The sequence below is a fragment of the Passer domesticus genome, chromosome 8 (assembly GCF_036417665.1).
Source record: "Passer domesticus isolate bPasDom1 chromosome 8, bPasDom1.hap1, whole genome shotgun sequence".
In the NCBI taxonomy this organism is placed as follows: domain Eukaryota; kingdom Metazoa; phylum Chordata; class Aves; order Passeriformes; family Passeridae; genus Passer; species Passer domesticus.
In genome coordinates, this window is record NC_087481.1 from 302,499 (window position 1) to 314,939 (window position 12,441).

At 51.5% G+C, this 12,441-nt stretch overlaps 1 protein-coding gene across 6 annotated transcripts; it reads right to left on the bottom strand.

The window, feature by feature from the left end:
* Positions 1-2,701: 2,701 nt before the first annotated feature.
* On the bottom strand, positions 2,702-11,998 carry LOC135306052 (zinc finger protein with KRAB and SCAN domains 1-like). Of its 6 annotated transcripts, XM_064429610.1 has the most exons (6): positions 10,862-11,990; positions 10,527-10,751; positions 10,153-10,277; positions 8,169-8,237; positions 4,076-4,150; positions 2,702-3,885 (listed from the first exon to the last, which is right to left on the bottom strand). In XM_064429610.1, exons 2-6 carry the CDS (start codon positions 10,577-10,579, stop codon positions 3,371-3,373), a joined length of 837 nt encoding a protein of 278 aa, XP_064285680.1. In that variant the 5' UTR covers positions 10,580-10,751; positions 10,862-11,990; the 3' UTR covers positions 2,702-3,370. The 6 variants fall into 6 exon arrangements, 5 of the variants coding, with proteins under 5 accessions (XP_064285680.1, XP_064285683.1, XP_064285679.1 ...); XM_064429613.1 differs by lacking the exon at positions 10,527-10,751 and having other exon boundaries at positions 10,862-11,996; XM_064429609.1 differs by having other exon boundaries at positions 10,527-11,979.
* Between the last annotated feature and the right edge of the window lie 443 nt (positions 11,999-12,441).

The window sequence follows — 12,441 nt, forward strand, 5'->3', positions numbered from 1 at the left end:
CTGCCTCTGCCTGCCCACACAAAGCCTTGGGCTGCTCCAGGCTCCTTCTGCACCACAGCCCTGCCCCGGGGGAGGAAATTCTTTTCTTTTCATGTCCAGTCTGGGCCTCCCCAGCTGCCCTTGTGCTGTGTTCCACTGCAGTAAGCAGCAAAACAACTCCCCCAGCCCCCAGAGTCTCAGACCTCAGGCAGGCATCGATGACCAACAGGGAAAGGAAGGCAACAGGATGGGTCTTGGTTTAGCAAAGCCCAGGATCCTTTTTTGTGCCAGGGACCAAAACAAGAAACAAATCGGGAGAGGGGGTGGTGGCTTGTCATGGGTTTTATATGACAGGGTAGGGGTGGAGTTTAGGGTCAGGGTCCAATACCAGAAGGAGCCAAGGACTGCAAAGGAGTGAATCGAGGAGGACAACCAGTGGAAAAATCTATGGCAGGGACTTTGCAGTAGAATTTGAACCAGTGAGAGTACAGAAAAGGAAAAATGTTCTGTGGCCACTCCTTATTTGACCAGATGGGGTGGAGTGTCTTTTCCTGGGCTTGCAGGGGCGTGCCCCACAGGGTGGAGGGGCAGAATCCTCTTTAAATCACGCCCCTCACCCGATGCTGTCTGTCTGGGTAGAATGCCTGCTTCCTGGGGTGGGGGAACTCCACACCCTTGGTGCCATTATTTCTTTCTCTGGGTGTTTTATACAATGAAGAAAAACTCCAGCCTCTCTGAAACCACCCTTCAAACCCTCTCAGGCTGCTACTGTTCTGTCCTCATTCCCCACACCACTGAGCCAAGAGCCACCCCCTTCTACCTGCTGGTTATGCGGTGAGGCGTCCAAACCCCATCTTGGGAGATTTTTGGTTACTTTCCAAGGTCTGTGAAAATGGAAAAATACTGGTCAACATTATTTTGTTCCATATCTTGCAGTAATAGAACAAGAGTCAATAACTCTCAACTGAATGAGGGTGGATTTACATTTGTTAGAAGGAGAAATATTTTACAATGATGACAGTGGCACAAAACTGCAACTGTTTTTCCAGAGAACTGGATTCCCCATCACAGGAATCACAGGAATTGTCCAAGAGCAGGAGCTTTGTACAACCTGACCCAGTGAAACAATCTCATCCCCAAGGACAGAATTCCTGTTGTGTGGGTTCTCTGATGTTCTGGGTGCCCTCACAACGCTTCTGGCCAGAATGTCTGCTGAGGGCAGCCAGGCTGCTGCAGGGGCAGTGACCTCACAGCCATCACCATGGCAGCCCTGTGCCCTGGGCCTGCCTCTCCCTTTTCCTCTGCCCCTGCCTTGTCTCTGCTGGCATGAAGATTTTTGTCATTCATATCTTGTCCCCAAGGTGCTGGGGCCAATGGCTTCCCAGGCAGGCTCCTGGAGCAGAAGTGGCTTTTCAGAGTCCAGGCAGAAATGAGCCCTGAGTCAGCAGCTCTGCAGTGCTGGCCACCAGGCCGGGCTGCCAAGGGAGGCTTCTGGCCATGCCCTGCAAGCAGCTGCTGCTGCCAAGGAGCCTTTGGTGCCTCAGGCTCTGCCTGGCACAGCTCCCAGCACGGCACTCTGCCCTTGTGCCCGAGCCCTTCCCTGTGCTGGGGCTGGCCTGGGGCTTTTCCTGCAGCGGGACCTGCCCTGCTGATGGCACAGGAAAGGCAGTTCCTGCTGGAGCAGGAGGCTCTGCCTGCAATGGGCTCCAACAACTCCAGCAAGGCCCTGTTGACTTCAAAATTGCTTCCTGGAGCACTATATTCAAATAATTGTTATAGTTCCCGTATTGTGGAGTAAATAACTGTTTTTTTAAAAATTTACTCTGTGGTGTAAATAAGGCATGTTATCTAATCATGATCAGAATCAATCAGAGCTGTATTTATATAAATATATCTGGAATTCCATTGTTAATCCTGTGGGACAAATTGAATTAAGGTTCAATACTACCTGTCCAATCTTTTACACCTTTGACAAAGTCTGGGCCTGGGATTCGATCCAGCCGCTCCCAGTCTCCTCTTTCAGAAGGAATTTTAGAAGTCTAGGGGTCCTGCAGGGGTTTGAGGATCCATGGTGGGTGTTGGGTGCCATTTCTCCACCTCATGACTCAGCAGGAGTTTCTCCAATAAAGCAATAAAGTTTTTGCCTGAAGCTCCCACTTTGCCCATGACAGGAACCCCTGTCAGTGTCTGGGACATCCCGGCTCTTTGGCAGCCTGGGGACTCCTGGGATGTCACCATGGAGCCCCCATGAGTGCCTGTGACAGATCGGTGCCTTTGCAGCCCAAGGTCCCCTGGGATGTCACCATGGAATGCTGTGACTGCCTCTGAGCACAGGGCTCTTTACCATCCCCAGAAACCCCTGGGAGGTGTCCATGGAGCCCCTGTCTCTGCCTGTGACATTCCAGCTCTTGAACAGCCTAGAGACTCTTGGAAAGCCTCCATGGAACCCCTCTGAGGGCCTGTGACAAATCTGATCCTTAGCATGGCAACCAGGGCTGGGACCAGCTGGGATGCTTGGTTTCCACAGGGTGGGGTTCAGGAATGGGATTCCCCAATTTCCTGGTCCCGCTAAAACCATGCTGCCGATTGGTAGCCTCCTGCCTCCCATGGAAAGCACAAAAGGCAAAGATCCTGGGCTAGGATAGGAACAATTTATTGGGTACAGCAACAAGATCAGGAACAAACAGGAACAGCAACAATATTGATAACAAAAGGGATAAGAAAAATGGAAAACTACAACTCAGCTGACTGTCTCTTCCCAGACACAATTTCGTCCTGCCAAGAAAGGACACTCTTCTCCTCATAGGAAGATAGAGAGATTCCCTTTCTTGCCCATGGCAATGACCTGAGGTGGGAGTGAATGTAACGACACAGCCATGGCCAAACCCTCATGTTCATCAATCCCACATCATGCCATTGGCAGGGGCAGGAGAAGGGACAGGTGTCTTCCCAGTATGGATCACTGGGAACATGGATCACCAGGACTCTGACCAGCATGGGTCATCCAAAGGGGGATGACGCTGCAGCAGTGCATGAAGCTCTTCCTGCAGTTGGGGCATTTGCAGGGCTTCCCTTACTGGTGCCTCTGTTGGTGTCTGGTTAAATTAGAACTGTGGGTGAAGCTCTTCCCACACTTGGGACACTCGTAGGGCCTCTCCCCAGTGTGGATGCGTCAGTGGGTGATGAGGGTGGAGTTTTGCTTGAAGCCCTTCCCACAGTCATGGCAGCGGAAGGGCCTCTCCTCTGTGTGAATCTGCTCATGCAGGCAGAGATGTGAGCTGGTCTGAAAACTCTTCTGACAGGTGCGGCACTCGTAGGGCCTCTCCCCAGTGTGGATGCGCCGGTGGGTGACGAGGTGGGAATTCTGCTTGAAGCCCTTCCCGCAGTCGGCTCAGAGGAAGGGCCTCTCATCGGTGTGAATCCTTTGGTGCCTGAGGAGATTGTAGCAGGTCTGAAACCTCTTCTGACACTCAGGACATTCATAGAGCCTCTCCCTGGTGTGGATGCGTTGGTGGGTCACAAGGGTGGATCTGTAGCTGAAGCCCTTCCCACATTCCCCACACTCGTAGGCCCATTCCCTGGTGTGGATCATCTGGTGTCTGATCAGGTGGCTGCTCCACCTGAAGCTCTTCCCACACTCCAAGCACTTGTAGGGCTTCTCCCCATCATGAAGCTGCTCATGGGCCACCAGCTCCGATCCCTGGCTGAAGCTCTGTCCACCTTCCTGGCACAGGGTAGGTCTTTCCTCCTCACCTGGGCTGGATTTGGAGCCCCTTCTCCTGCAGTATCTCAGGGAATTTTCTTCCCCATTGGATTCCTGTGCCATGGAGCCACTCAAATCTGCCTCTTCCACAAGGTTCTGCTGTGGAGATTTGTCGTCGCTGGTCTCCATCCTCAGCTCCTTGTCTGGGGAAGGCAGGGCAAGGAGAGGATGGGATTTCCCTCCGTGCCAGAGGGAAGGGGAAGGAGATCCTCCCCGTGCATCCCTGGCAGGATGGCGTTGGAAGCAGGGTTGTCCTGCAGCCTTGGGCTGTGCTGTGCAGGGAGATGGAGCAGGAAAGAGAGGGAAATGAGCTGTGACTTCCTCCTCACCTACCTGGTGGTCCCGGAACATCTTCCTCTTCCTCGCAGCCTTCTCCTCCATCTGGCAGTGGTTTGGGGATGTAAAATTCTGTTTTGGGAGGAAAACAAGAGATGAGTGCATTGAGTTTTGTACAGGTTTGAGGGCAAACCAGGGGGAGAGTCTAAGCCAGAATTACAATTGAATAAGAAAATTAAGATCAATTCTGTAATGATACAGAAACACTGCCTTAAATGGAAAGAGTCAGGATATAACCTGACACCCTGTTGGTCAGGGTGCTGGTAGCAGTCCCATTAAATGGTGGCTGCAGTCCTGTTGCAGTGATGATCGTGATTCTGTCAAAGCAGTCATCCTGGAGAAGGATCTGGTCCTCCTCTCAAGGTGCAGTGGTGCTTATGGAGCTCCTGTCCTCTGGCAATCCAGTAGGCAAGGTGCTCCTGGTGTTGCAAGTCTCAGCTTATATCCAGATAGGAATGCTTGGCTCCTCCTCCTGGGCGGAGCATCCCACAATGGGATGATGTCATTTTACCAGTCCTGCAGGGACACTCAATGGCCCATTCACAGAACAGAGCCCCTGGAGGGCGTTATCAGGGCTGAGTCATGGAAGAGATAAAGAACACTACCCCGCCTGTTTATAACAGTTTCTAAAGGTGGTGATGGAAAACATGCATTTGGTTACATCTTACACTGGAACCTGAAACAGTGGGGTAATCCCTGCTGGGGAGGTGAACACCACCCCCCTTACCCAAACTGGCTCAGGTGTAAAACCCTCTCCCTGAGAAGGCCTCACACACAGGGGACAATGTCACACTTGCCCCACCCCAGGGGAGGTCTCTGTCCCTGTCACTCTCTTGCCCTCCCCCCTTTTTTCTCTTTTATTCCATCTCTCTCTACCTCACATTTACTGTTCAATAAAATCCACTTTGCATTTGGTCTTGTTATCACCTTAATTGGGGCAGAGGCATCTCTCTAACAATTTTCTTAATCAGATTGTGTATAATATTTTGGCACAGTGCGTTTAGGCAGTGTTGTCTGACCCCAAGTGCCTTTGTCAGCAGCATGGTTCCCTCCTCTGTGGGAGGAGAGCTCTTTCTTTCCAGAGGAACTCTTGGAAACTTGGATGCAAATTCCTCTGAGCGACTTGTGGGAGAACTGATGCAGAGAATGGCTGTTGTGTGTGGCCAGTGTAAAGAAAATATTTTGTTATTCCTTGGAAAGTTTGTTCAAATCACTGGAGAAAAGGGAACGAATGTTACCAGTGTGACTGACAAGGTTCATTCACCCCAAGGTGAGGAACACAAGGCTGCTAAAGTGCCACAGGAAGCCCAGCTAAAGGAGCTACATTCCTGAATAAATGCCAAATTCACAGGCTCAGGGGCTTTGCCAAATGTGAGAATCATTATTCTCTTCATCCCTGTCACATTTGCGATAGTTACACAAAGCTTTCTCTTGCTTTTAATAATCTCTACTGGGCCAAATTTCCACTTTTCTTTTATGGGAACCTGCCAGCAGCTGAGCTGGAACTGTGCAGGAACCGATGGAACTTGGAATTTTCACACACTTGCTTCTATTGTCAGTTTATTAATGCTTGGGATTGGTTTGTGTTTTCATCACATGCCACTTGTGGGAAAATCAAATATTCATCAAAGTGGTTTATGCAGAGTTAAGTTTGATTTCTGCCAAGTTTATTTTGTCCAGTGCCCAGGGGATGCTCGAGGGGGCTCTGTTCTTGCCTCTCACCCTGGGCGATGCTTGGGAGGGGCTTGTGGGGGCTGTTCCTGTCCCTGTCACCCCAGGCCATTCCCCAGGTGGTTTCCATCATTCTCACTCCAGGGAATGCCTGGGGGGTCTCCCTCCCCCTCACCCTGTGCCGGGGGTGCTCAGGGCAGTCTCTGTCCCTCTCATCCCAGGGGATGCTCGGGGGTCTCTGTCCCTCTCAGCCCTGATGTGACCCTGTCCAAACATCATCGGGGTCAGAGGGACAGAGACACCCCCAAACCCCCAGAAGGGCTGGACCTGGGATCATGCTCATACCCTTTTCATCTGTTTAGCCCAGAAATGAGTTCTGCACCTTTAAGGCAGCTTCTGAGAGCGAAGGAAGGCAGGAAGTGAGCAGGTTTTTTTAGAAACTGCACTCCTCCATATTCCAGCTGCTGGACAGACAGATTGCAGGACAGGGCTCTCCTTTGGTTTTAGTTAGTTTTTAGCTCTCTGAGGCAGATAAGTGCCCTGGACTGTGGTTTTTCTTTTACTTTAGAGCTGTTTAAACCTGCTCTCAACATCCAGAAGAGCCCTGGCAGCTCCACCTGTGGCCCATTGGCCCGAGCCTTGTCCACGGCATTTCCAGTGCTGGAGAAACTGATAGGAGACTGATAAGAGACTGAGTGAGCAGAGCTACAGCCCACAGAGGGACTTTCTGAGTTTGTCATCTCTTTTGGAGCAGCAAGAGGTTTTATTGTTTAATATTCGTCATTTGCTGTGCTCATGAATGCTTTGTCTGTTAAATAAACAAGTTTTTCCACTTTTCTCCAAGGAAATCTTTTCCCAAACTGATTGGGGGACAGGCTGCTTGAATTTGCTTTCTAGAGGAAACCCCTTTTGGAGGATTTCTCCCAAATTTGCCCTAAACCAGGACAGAGTGGTGGGGAGAGGAGAGAGCCCCAAATGACTGGATTGGGGGGAGGCTGGAGAGAGGGACCCTGGGACCCCCAAACCCCCCAGCATCCCTAAGCAGGACCCTGGAGAGGGGGGATCCCCAGGAGCTATGGGATCCTCGGCAGCCATGAGAGAGGGGACCACCAGAATCCCAGAGGGATGAGACTGGAAATGAGATGCTCCTGGTGGCTTTTTTTATTCACTTTTGGTTTTTGAAGGTTTTTACCAGGTGACTTCTAGAGAGGGACTTGGGCAGAGGACCTTCAGACTCACTGTGCTCATCCCTTGTTTTTCCTCAAACCAGGATTTCCCATTCCCAAACCTTGGCCCAATGGAGGAGAAAGCAGCAGGGAAGAGAAAGATGCCCGAGACACGCAGGCAGGTGAGGAGGAAGTCAGTGCCCCTTTCCCCCTCTCTCCTGCTCCATCTCCCAGCCCAGCATGGCCCCTGGCTGCAGGACAACCCCACTGCTGCTGATACTGTCCTCCTGGGAATGTACTGGGTGGATCTCCTGCCCCTTCCCTCTGGCATGGAGGCACATTCACAGGCTCTGGGACAGGAGGGGGAACCGTGGGCGCTTTGGGGTGCGTGGCTTGGCTGCTCCCGGCGCGGTTCCCCTGACCCCCCGGCGTGGCTCTGCCAGCCCCCCCACTACGGCACCTGCCGGAGGTTTTTTAACAGAAATGCTGGTAAATTGACCATCTGGAATTACACTAAATACGATTTCAAGAAGCTGCTGGTTTGCCGGGCAATTTGCTGAATTCCACATTGCTGTTTCTTTCAGTAAAACTGCACTTTAAAAGGTCTTAGTAAATTTATGCTTGCATAAAATTTTGGCTACCATGGGCTTATCTCAAAACTAAATTACGTAAAAACATGACACACTTATTACATCCTTTGAATCTCCCCAGTAAATCCATCACACTGTTATTTCAATTGCGGATTGTTCAACTTTTCAGTGCCTTTTTTCCATGAATAGCATCAGAATAAGTTAAATTTTGTTATATGTATAACTTTTAAGGATATTAGTTTTTTATTCTGTAATGTTTAATTTAATCCAAATTCCGGGTTGATAACACTAAGCAAAGTTAAGCTTCATTATTGTCAGATTTGAGCAATGTTAAGTTAAATTCCAAAATTTGAAATCCTGTTGTTCTGGATTGAGAGATAATGTGTGTATTGTATTTGCCATCTGTCAGAGGTAGGGCAGTTATTTTCTGTTAATTGGGCAGTTTTCTTTATCTCTTCAACAAATCAATCCTCCCTCCAGGGAGATATCTTTTGTTAATGGGCCATTGAGTGTAACTGCAGGACTGATAAAAATTACATCATCCCACTGTGAGGTGCTCTGCACAGAGGGAGGAGCCACGCATTGCAGACATGGTGAGGCTGGGGGTGAGGAGCAGCTTGTCCAAACAGGGTCAGCCCTCAAGGGGCTCATTCTTCTACATGCCCAGACCTCCCAAGGAGACATTCAGCATCAAGATCTGCTGGGGAATGCTTCTATCAGCTCTTCTCTGAACTGGAACATAAAAAAATACTTGATTAAAGAAAAAAAAAATTAATGAGGTGCACTTTGAAATCTTCCATCCTTAAAGGAACTCTACACTGACTCCAATCAGCTGCACAAGCCATGGACACATGAAGAGCACTGAAGAAAGAGCCCTCAAGAGCTTTCTGTGTTTTGACAATCCCCATGTTGGATTTGGGGCTGAGTCCAGGAGCCTCAGGCACTGAGAGAAGGATGAAGAAGCTGCTCAAGGAGTCAGCAGCAAAACTCCAAGTGCCTTGGAGCATGGCTGGGCCCCAGTGAGGGCAGGGAGTGCCAAAGGCTCCCAGGGACTGCTGAGAGCAGAGCCTTGAGGCCAGGAGTGCAGGGAGCCCAAGGCTCTGGGCAGGGAACTGCAATGCTGAGCAAGGCCTGGGCTGGCTGGGGGAAGCAGAAAGGCCAAGCCCTGAGCCCAGCCTGGGCCAGCAGGGCCTGTCCCTCACGGGTGGCTCAGGGCTCTCTGTGGGGCAGGGGGATGTGAGGGGCAGCAAGGACAAATGCCATAAACCTGTGTGACATTCCAGGTCCTCATGGAAACAAGAGGCCACTGTGAGCCTGCAGGGCTGGAACACCCCAGAACACTGAAATGCTGGGGAAAATCAAAGGGTTCCTTTCCTTGAGTTTGGTGCACAGAAGAAACACCAACCAGATATTCTCAACATGCCAGATGCAAAGAATATTCTTGGTAGAAAGGGACCCACAAGGATCATCAAGTCCAGCTCTGAAGTGAATGGCCCACACAGGGATTGAACCCACTCCCTTGATGATTCCAGCACCATGCTCTGACAAACTGAGCTAAGAGGTAAAAATGACATAAAATTTTACTGGCAAAATAGAGACAATCAAGGAACTTTGGCAAAGGGTTTAATACAACATCCACTTCAACATGAAACTCTTATCATAGCATTAACTTAGCCCATTTACCTAAAAACCTTTAACCCTTAGGATGTTAAGTTAGCCAAAAATGTTCCAGGTAAGTAGGATCAGAAAGAGAAGAAATAGAGAACAACAGAAAGACAGGAGATCTATAGAAATACACACACATGGGGTACCAACTGCTTGAGTTCCAGAGCCACTAACGGAGGAACCCCAGCAGAAGGCAGGATCCAGACCATGGGCTGGCCTCCTGCTCCGGCTTTTAACCCCCTGGGCCTTCATAGGCCCGCCCCTGCTGAGGGACTGGCAGCTGATGGCCCAATCAGAGTCAGGGTAGCACCAGCTGTTAGTATGTGATTGATTGATTGACAATTCAACCAATCAGAGCTGTGTTAGTGCTGCCTCTTGTTTGATTGATTGATTGATAGCTTGGCCAATCAGTGCCAGGAATGAGGACAGGGCTCTGTCCCACTACAAACCAAGGCCTGACCCGGCCCTGGCCCCACACGGGCATTCCGAGCATCCAGAGGTGTCTCGGGACATCGATCTCATCCAGCCTCTGACAGCGACCACAGTGACACTACCACCTGACAGGTCCAGCTGACCCTGGCATGTCGAGGGCTGCTTCTCATCAGCCCCTGAAGCACTGGGGCTCTGGGCTTTCCTTCCTAGGGGAGAGAACTCTCTTTCCCCTCCAGGGACCTATGGCGAAAACTGGGATTTCTCCTCCAAATTTCCTTACATGCAAAGATTGTTTCTAGATGAAATCTGCCAGGACAGACAGATCTGGCTGCCTTGGCCACCTGGGGCCCACCTCTCATCTGCCTTTGAAACACTGGGACCATGTGCTTTTATTTCCTATGAGATAAAACCATCCATCTCGACCAGGCACCCATGGCCAAAACTGGGCATCTGCCTCCAGCATTCCCTGTATCCAAGGATAGCTCCCAGACAAAAGCTGCCAGGACTGACAAGTCTGGCTGGCCTTGGCTTCCTGAGGGCTGGCACTCACCTGCCTCTGAAACACTGGGGCTTTGTGCTTTCCTTCCTAATGAAAAGAACTTTTCTTCCGGTCCAGAAGCCCATGTCCAAAATGGTGATTCCATGTCCAAAATTCCGTATGTCCAAAGATAGCCCCTAGACAATGCCAGGAGAGAGAGGTCTGGCTGGCTTGGCCTAAGGGTCACCACCTCTTGTCTTCATCCAGAACACTTGGACTTGGCTCTTTTCTTTCCAACAGGAAAAAAGCATCCACTTTGACCAGGTGCACATGGCCAAAACTGGGATTCCACCTCTAAAACTCCGTAAATCCAAGGATTGCTCCCAGTGAAAGCTGCCAGGACAGATAGGTATGGCTGCCCTTGGCCTCTTGGACCTGCCTCTCACCTGCTTTTGAAACCCTTGGGCTTGGTGCTTTTCTTCCAATGGAAAAGAACCATCCTTCTTATTTGTGCAAAAATGGCCAAAACTGGGATTCCTCCTCCCAAATTCCATATATCCAAGGGTTGCTGTCAGACAAAAGCTACCAGGACAGAGAGGTCTGGCTGGCCTAGGCCTCTGATGACCACCTTTCATCTGCCCCTCAAACACCGGTGTTCTGTGCTTTCCTTCCTATTGAAAAGAACAGTCCTTATCCTCTGGGTGCCCATGTCTGAAACTGGGATTCCACCTCTAAAATTCTGTATATCCAAGTGCTACTCCCAGGCAAAATCTGCCAGTACCATCAAGTCTGGCTGGCCTTGGCCTCTGGTGACTGCCCCTGCAACACTGGGGCTTGGTTCTTTCCTTCCCATGGAGATCCCTGGGACACTGTGGGGACCTCATGGAACCAAGGGGATCCTTGTGGCACCACTGGAGCCCATGGAACCAAGGGGCCATGGTGACACAGCAGGGCTTCATGGAGCCCAGAGACCATTATGACTCTGTGGGCCCTGATGGAACCATGGAGACCATTAGGGCCTTTCAGGGCCTCATGTCACCAAGGGGACATTATGACACCTCAGGGCCTCATGGAACCAAGGGACCTTTGGGACACCGTGGGGCCCCATGGAACCGAGGGAACATGGAACAGGTCTGGTTGGCTTGGCCTCCCAGGGCTACCTGACAGGTCTGGCTGATGTTGGAATGTCAAGGGCTGCCTCTCATCAGCTCCTGATGTGCTGGAGCTCCATGCTTTCCTTGCTATGGAAAAGAACCATCCCTCTTATCAGGTGCCCATTGTCAAAATAGGTACTCTCCCTAAAATATTTCCTCTATGCATGGGCATCTCTCAGAACAAAATCTGCTAGCTCTGGCTGGCCTTGGCCTATGGTGGTCACCTCTCATCTGCCTGGGAAGCACTGGGGCACTGTTCCTTCATTCCTTTGGAGAAGAACCCATTTTCATGACCAACATTAGAATTTGGCCCCCCAAATTCTGTATATCCAAAGATTGCCCCTAGACAAAAGTAACCAGGACAGACAGGGCAGGGTGGCCCTGCCCTCTAGTGATTTTCTTAGACTCTGAGCTGAATGTTTTCATTTGAAAACACCTTGGAGAGACCCCAGAAATCTCCCAGGAAGGGGTTCTGAAACCTTGGGCACATGAGCACTACATATGGACAAAGGAGCTCTGTGCTCTGTGCTGTTGTGGTGGTTTTGCATCATGGAAATGATGATCTAAGAGAAGCTGCTAGCAGTTTCCAATGTGTCGGACACGAAAACAGTCAGTAATTAGCTTTGAGAATTGACAATCTGTTAAACCTCTAAGGAAACTGTACATGACTCTGTGAAGACACATGTTAAAGACGAGAAAGCCTGGGAGGGTCTCTTTCCCTTCTGGCCAGCAAAGAGGTAACAAGGCTGGCCCAGCCCCCGTCTCAGCCGGGCCGGGCCGGGCGGCTCCTGCCGTGGGGCCGGGCCCCTTCCCAGGGAGCCCCCCAGGCCCCGTCGGCTGCCGGGCAGGGCAGGGGAGGCCGCAGGGCCGAGGCCGGGCCGGGCCATGGCTGCGGTTGCCAACACCTGGGCGCTGCCGAGCCCTGCCCCGCCGCCAGCCCGGGCCCAGCCAGGATCTGCCGGGCCCCAGGAGCAGCCCCGGGCCGGGCCGGCTCGGCCAAGATTCTGCCACCCTTGGGGTTCACCCGCAAGCCCGGGCAGGGGGAGGAGAAGCCATGGGCCCCGGCCGTGCTGCTGCTGTGTTCTGGCCTGGCTGCTGAGATCCTGGCCCTGCCCCAGCGCGGCCCATCCTGACACAGCCCCAGCGCAGCTGCTGCAGAAACCTCCATCGTAAAACAGCTCCGGCCGCAAGGACCCAGCCCGGCCAG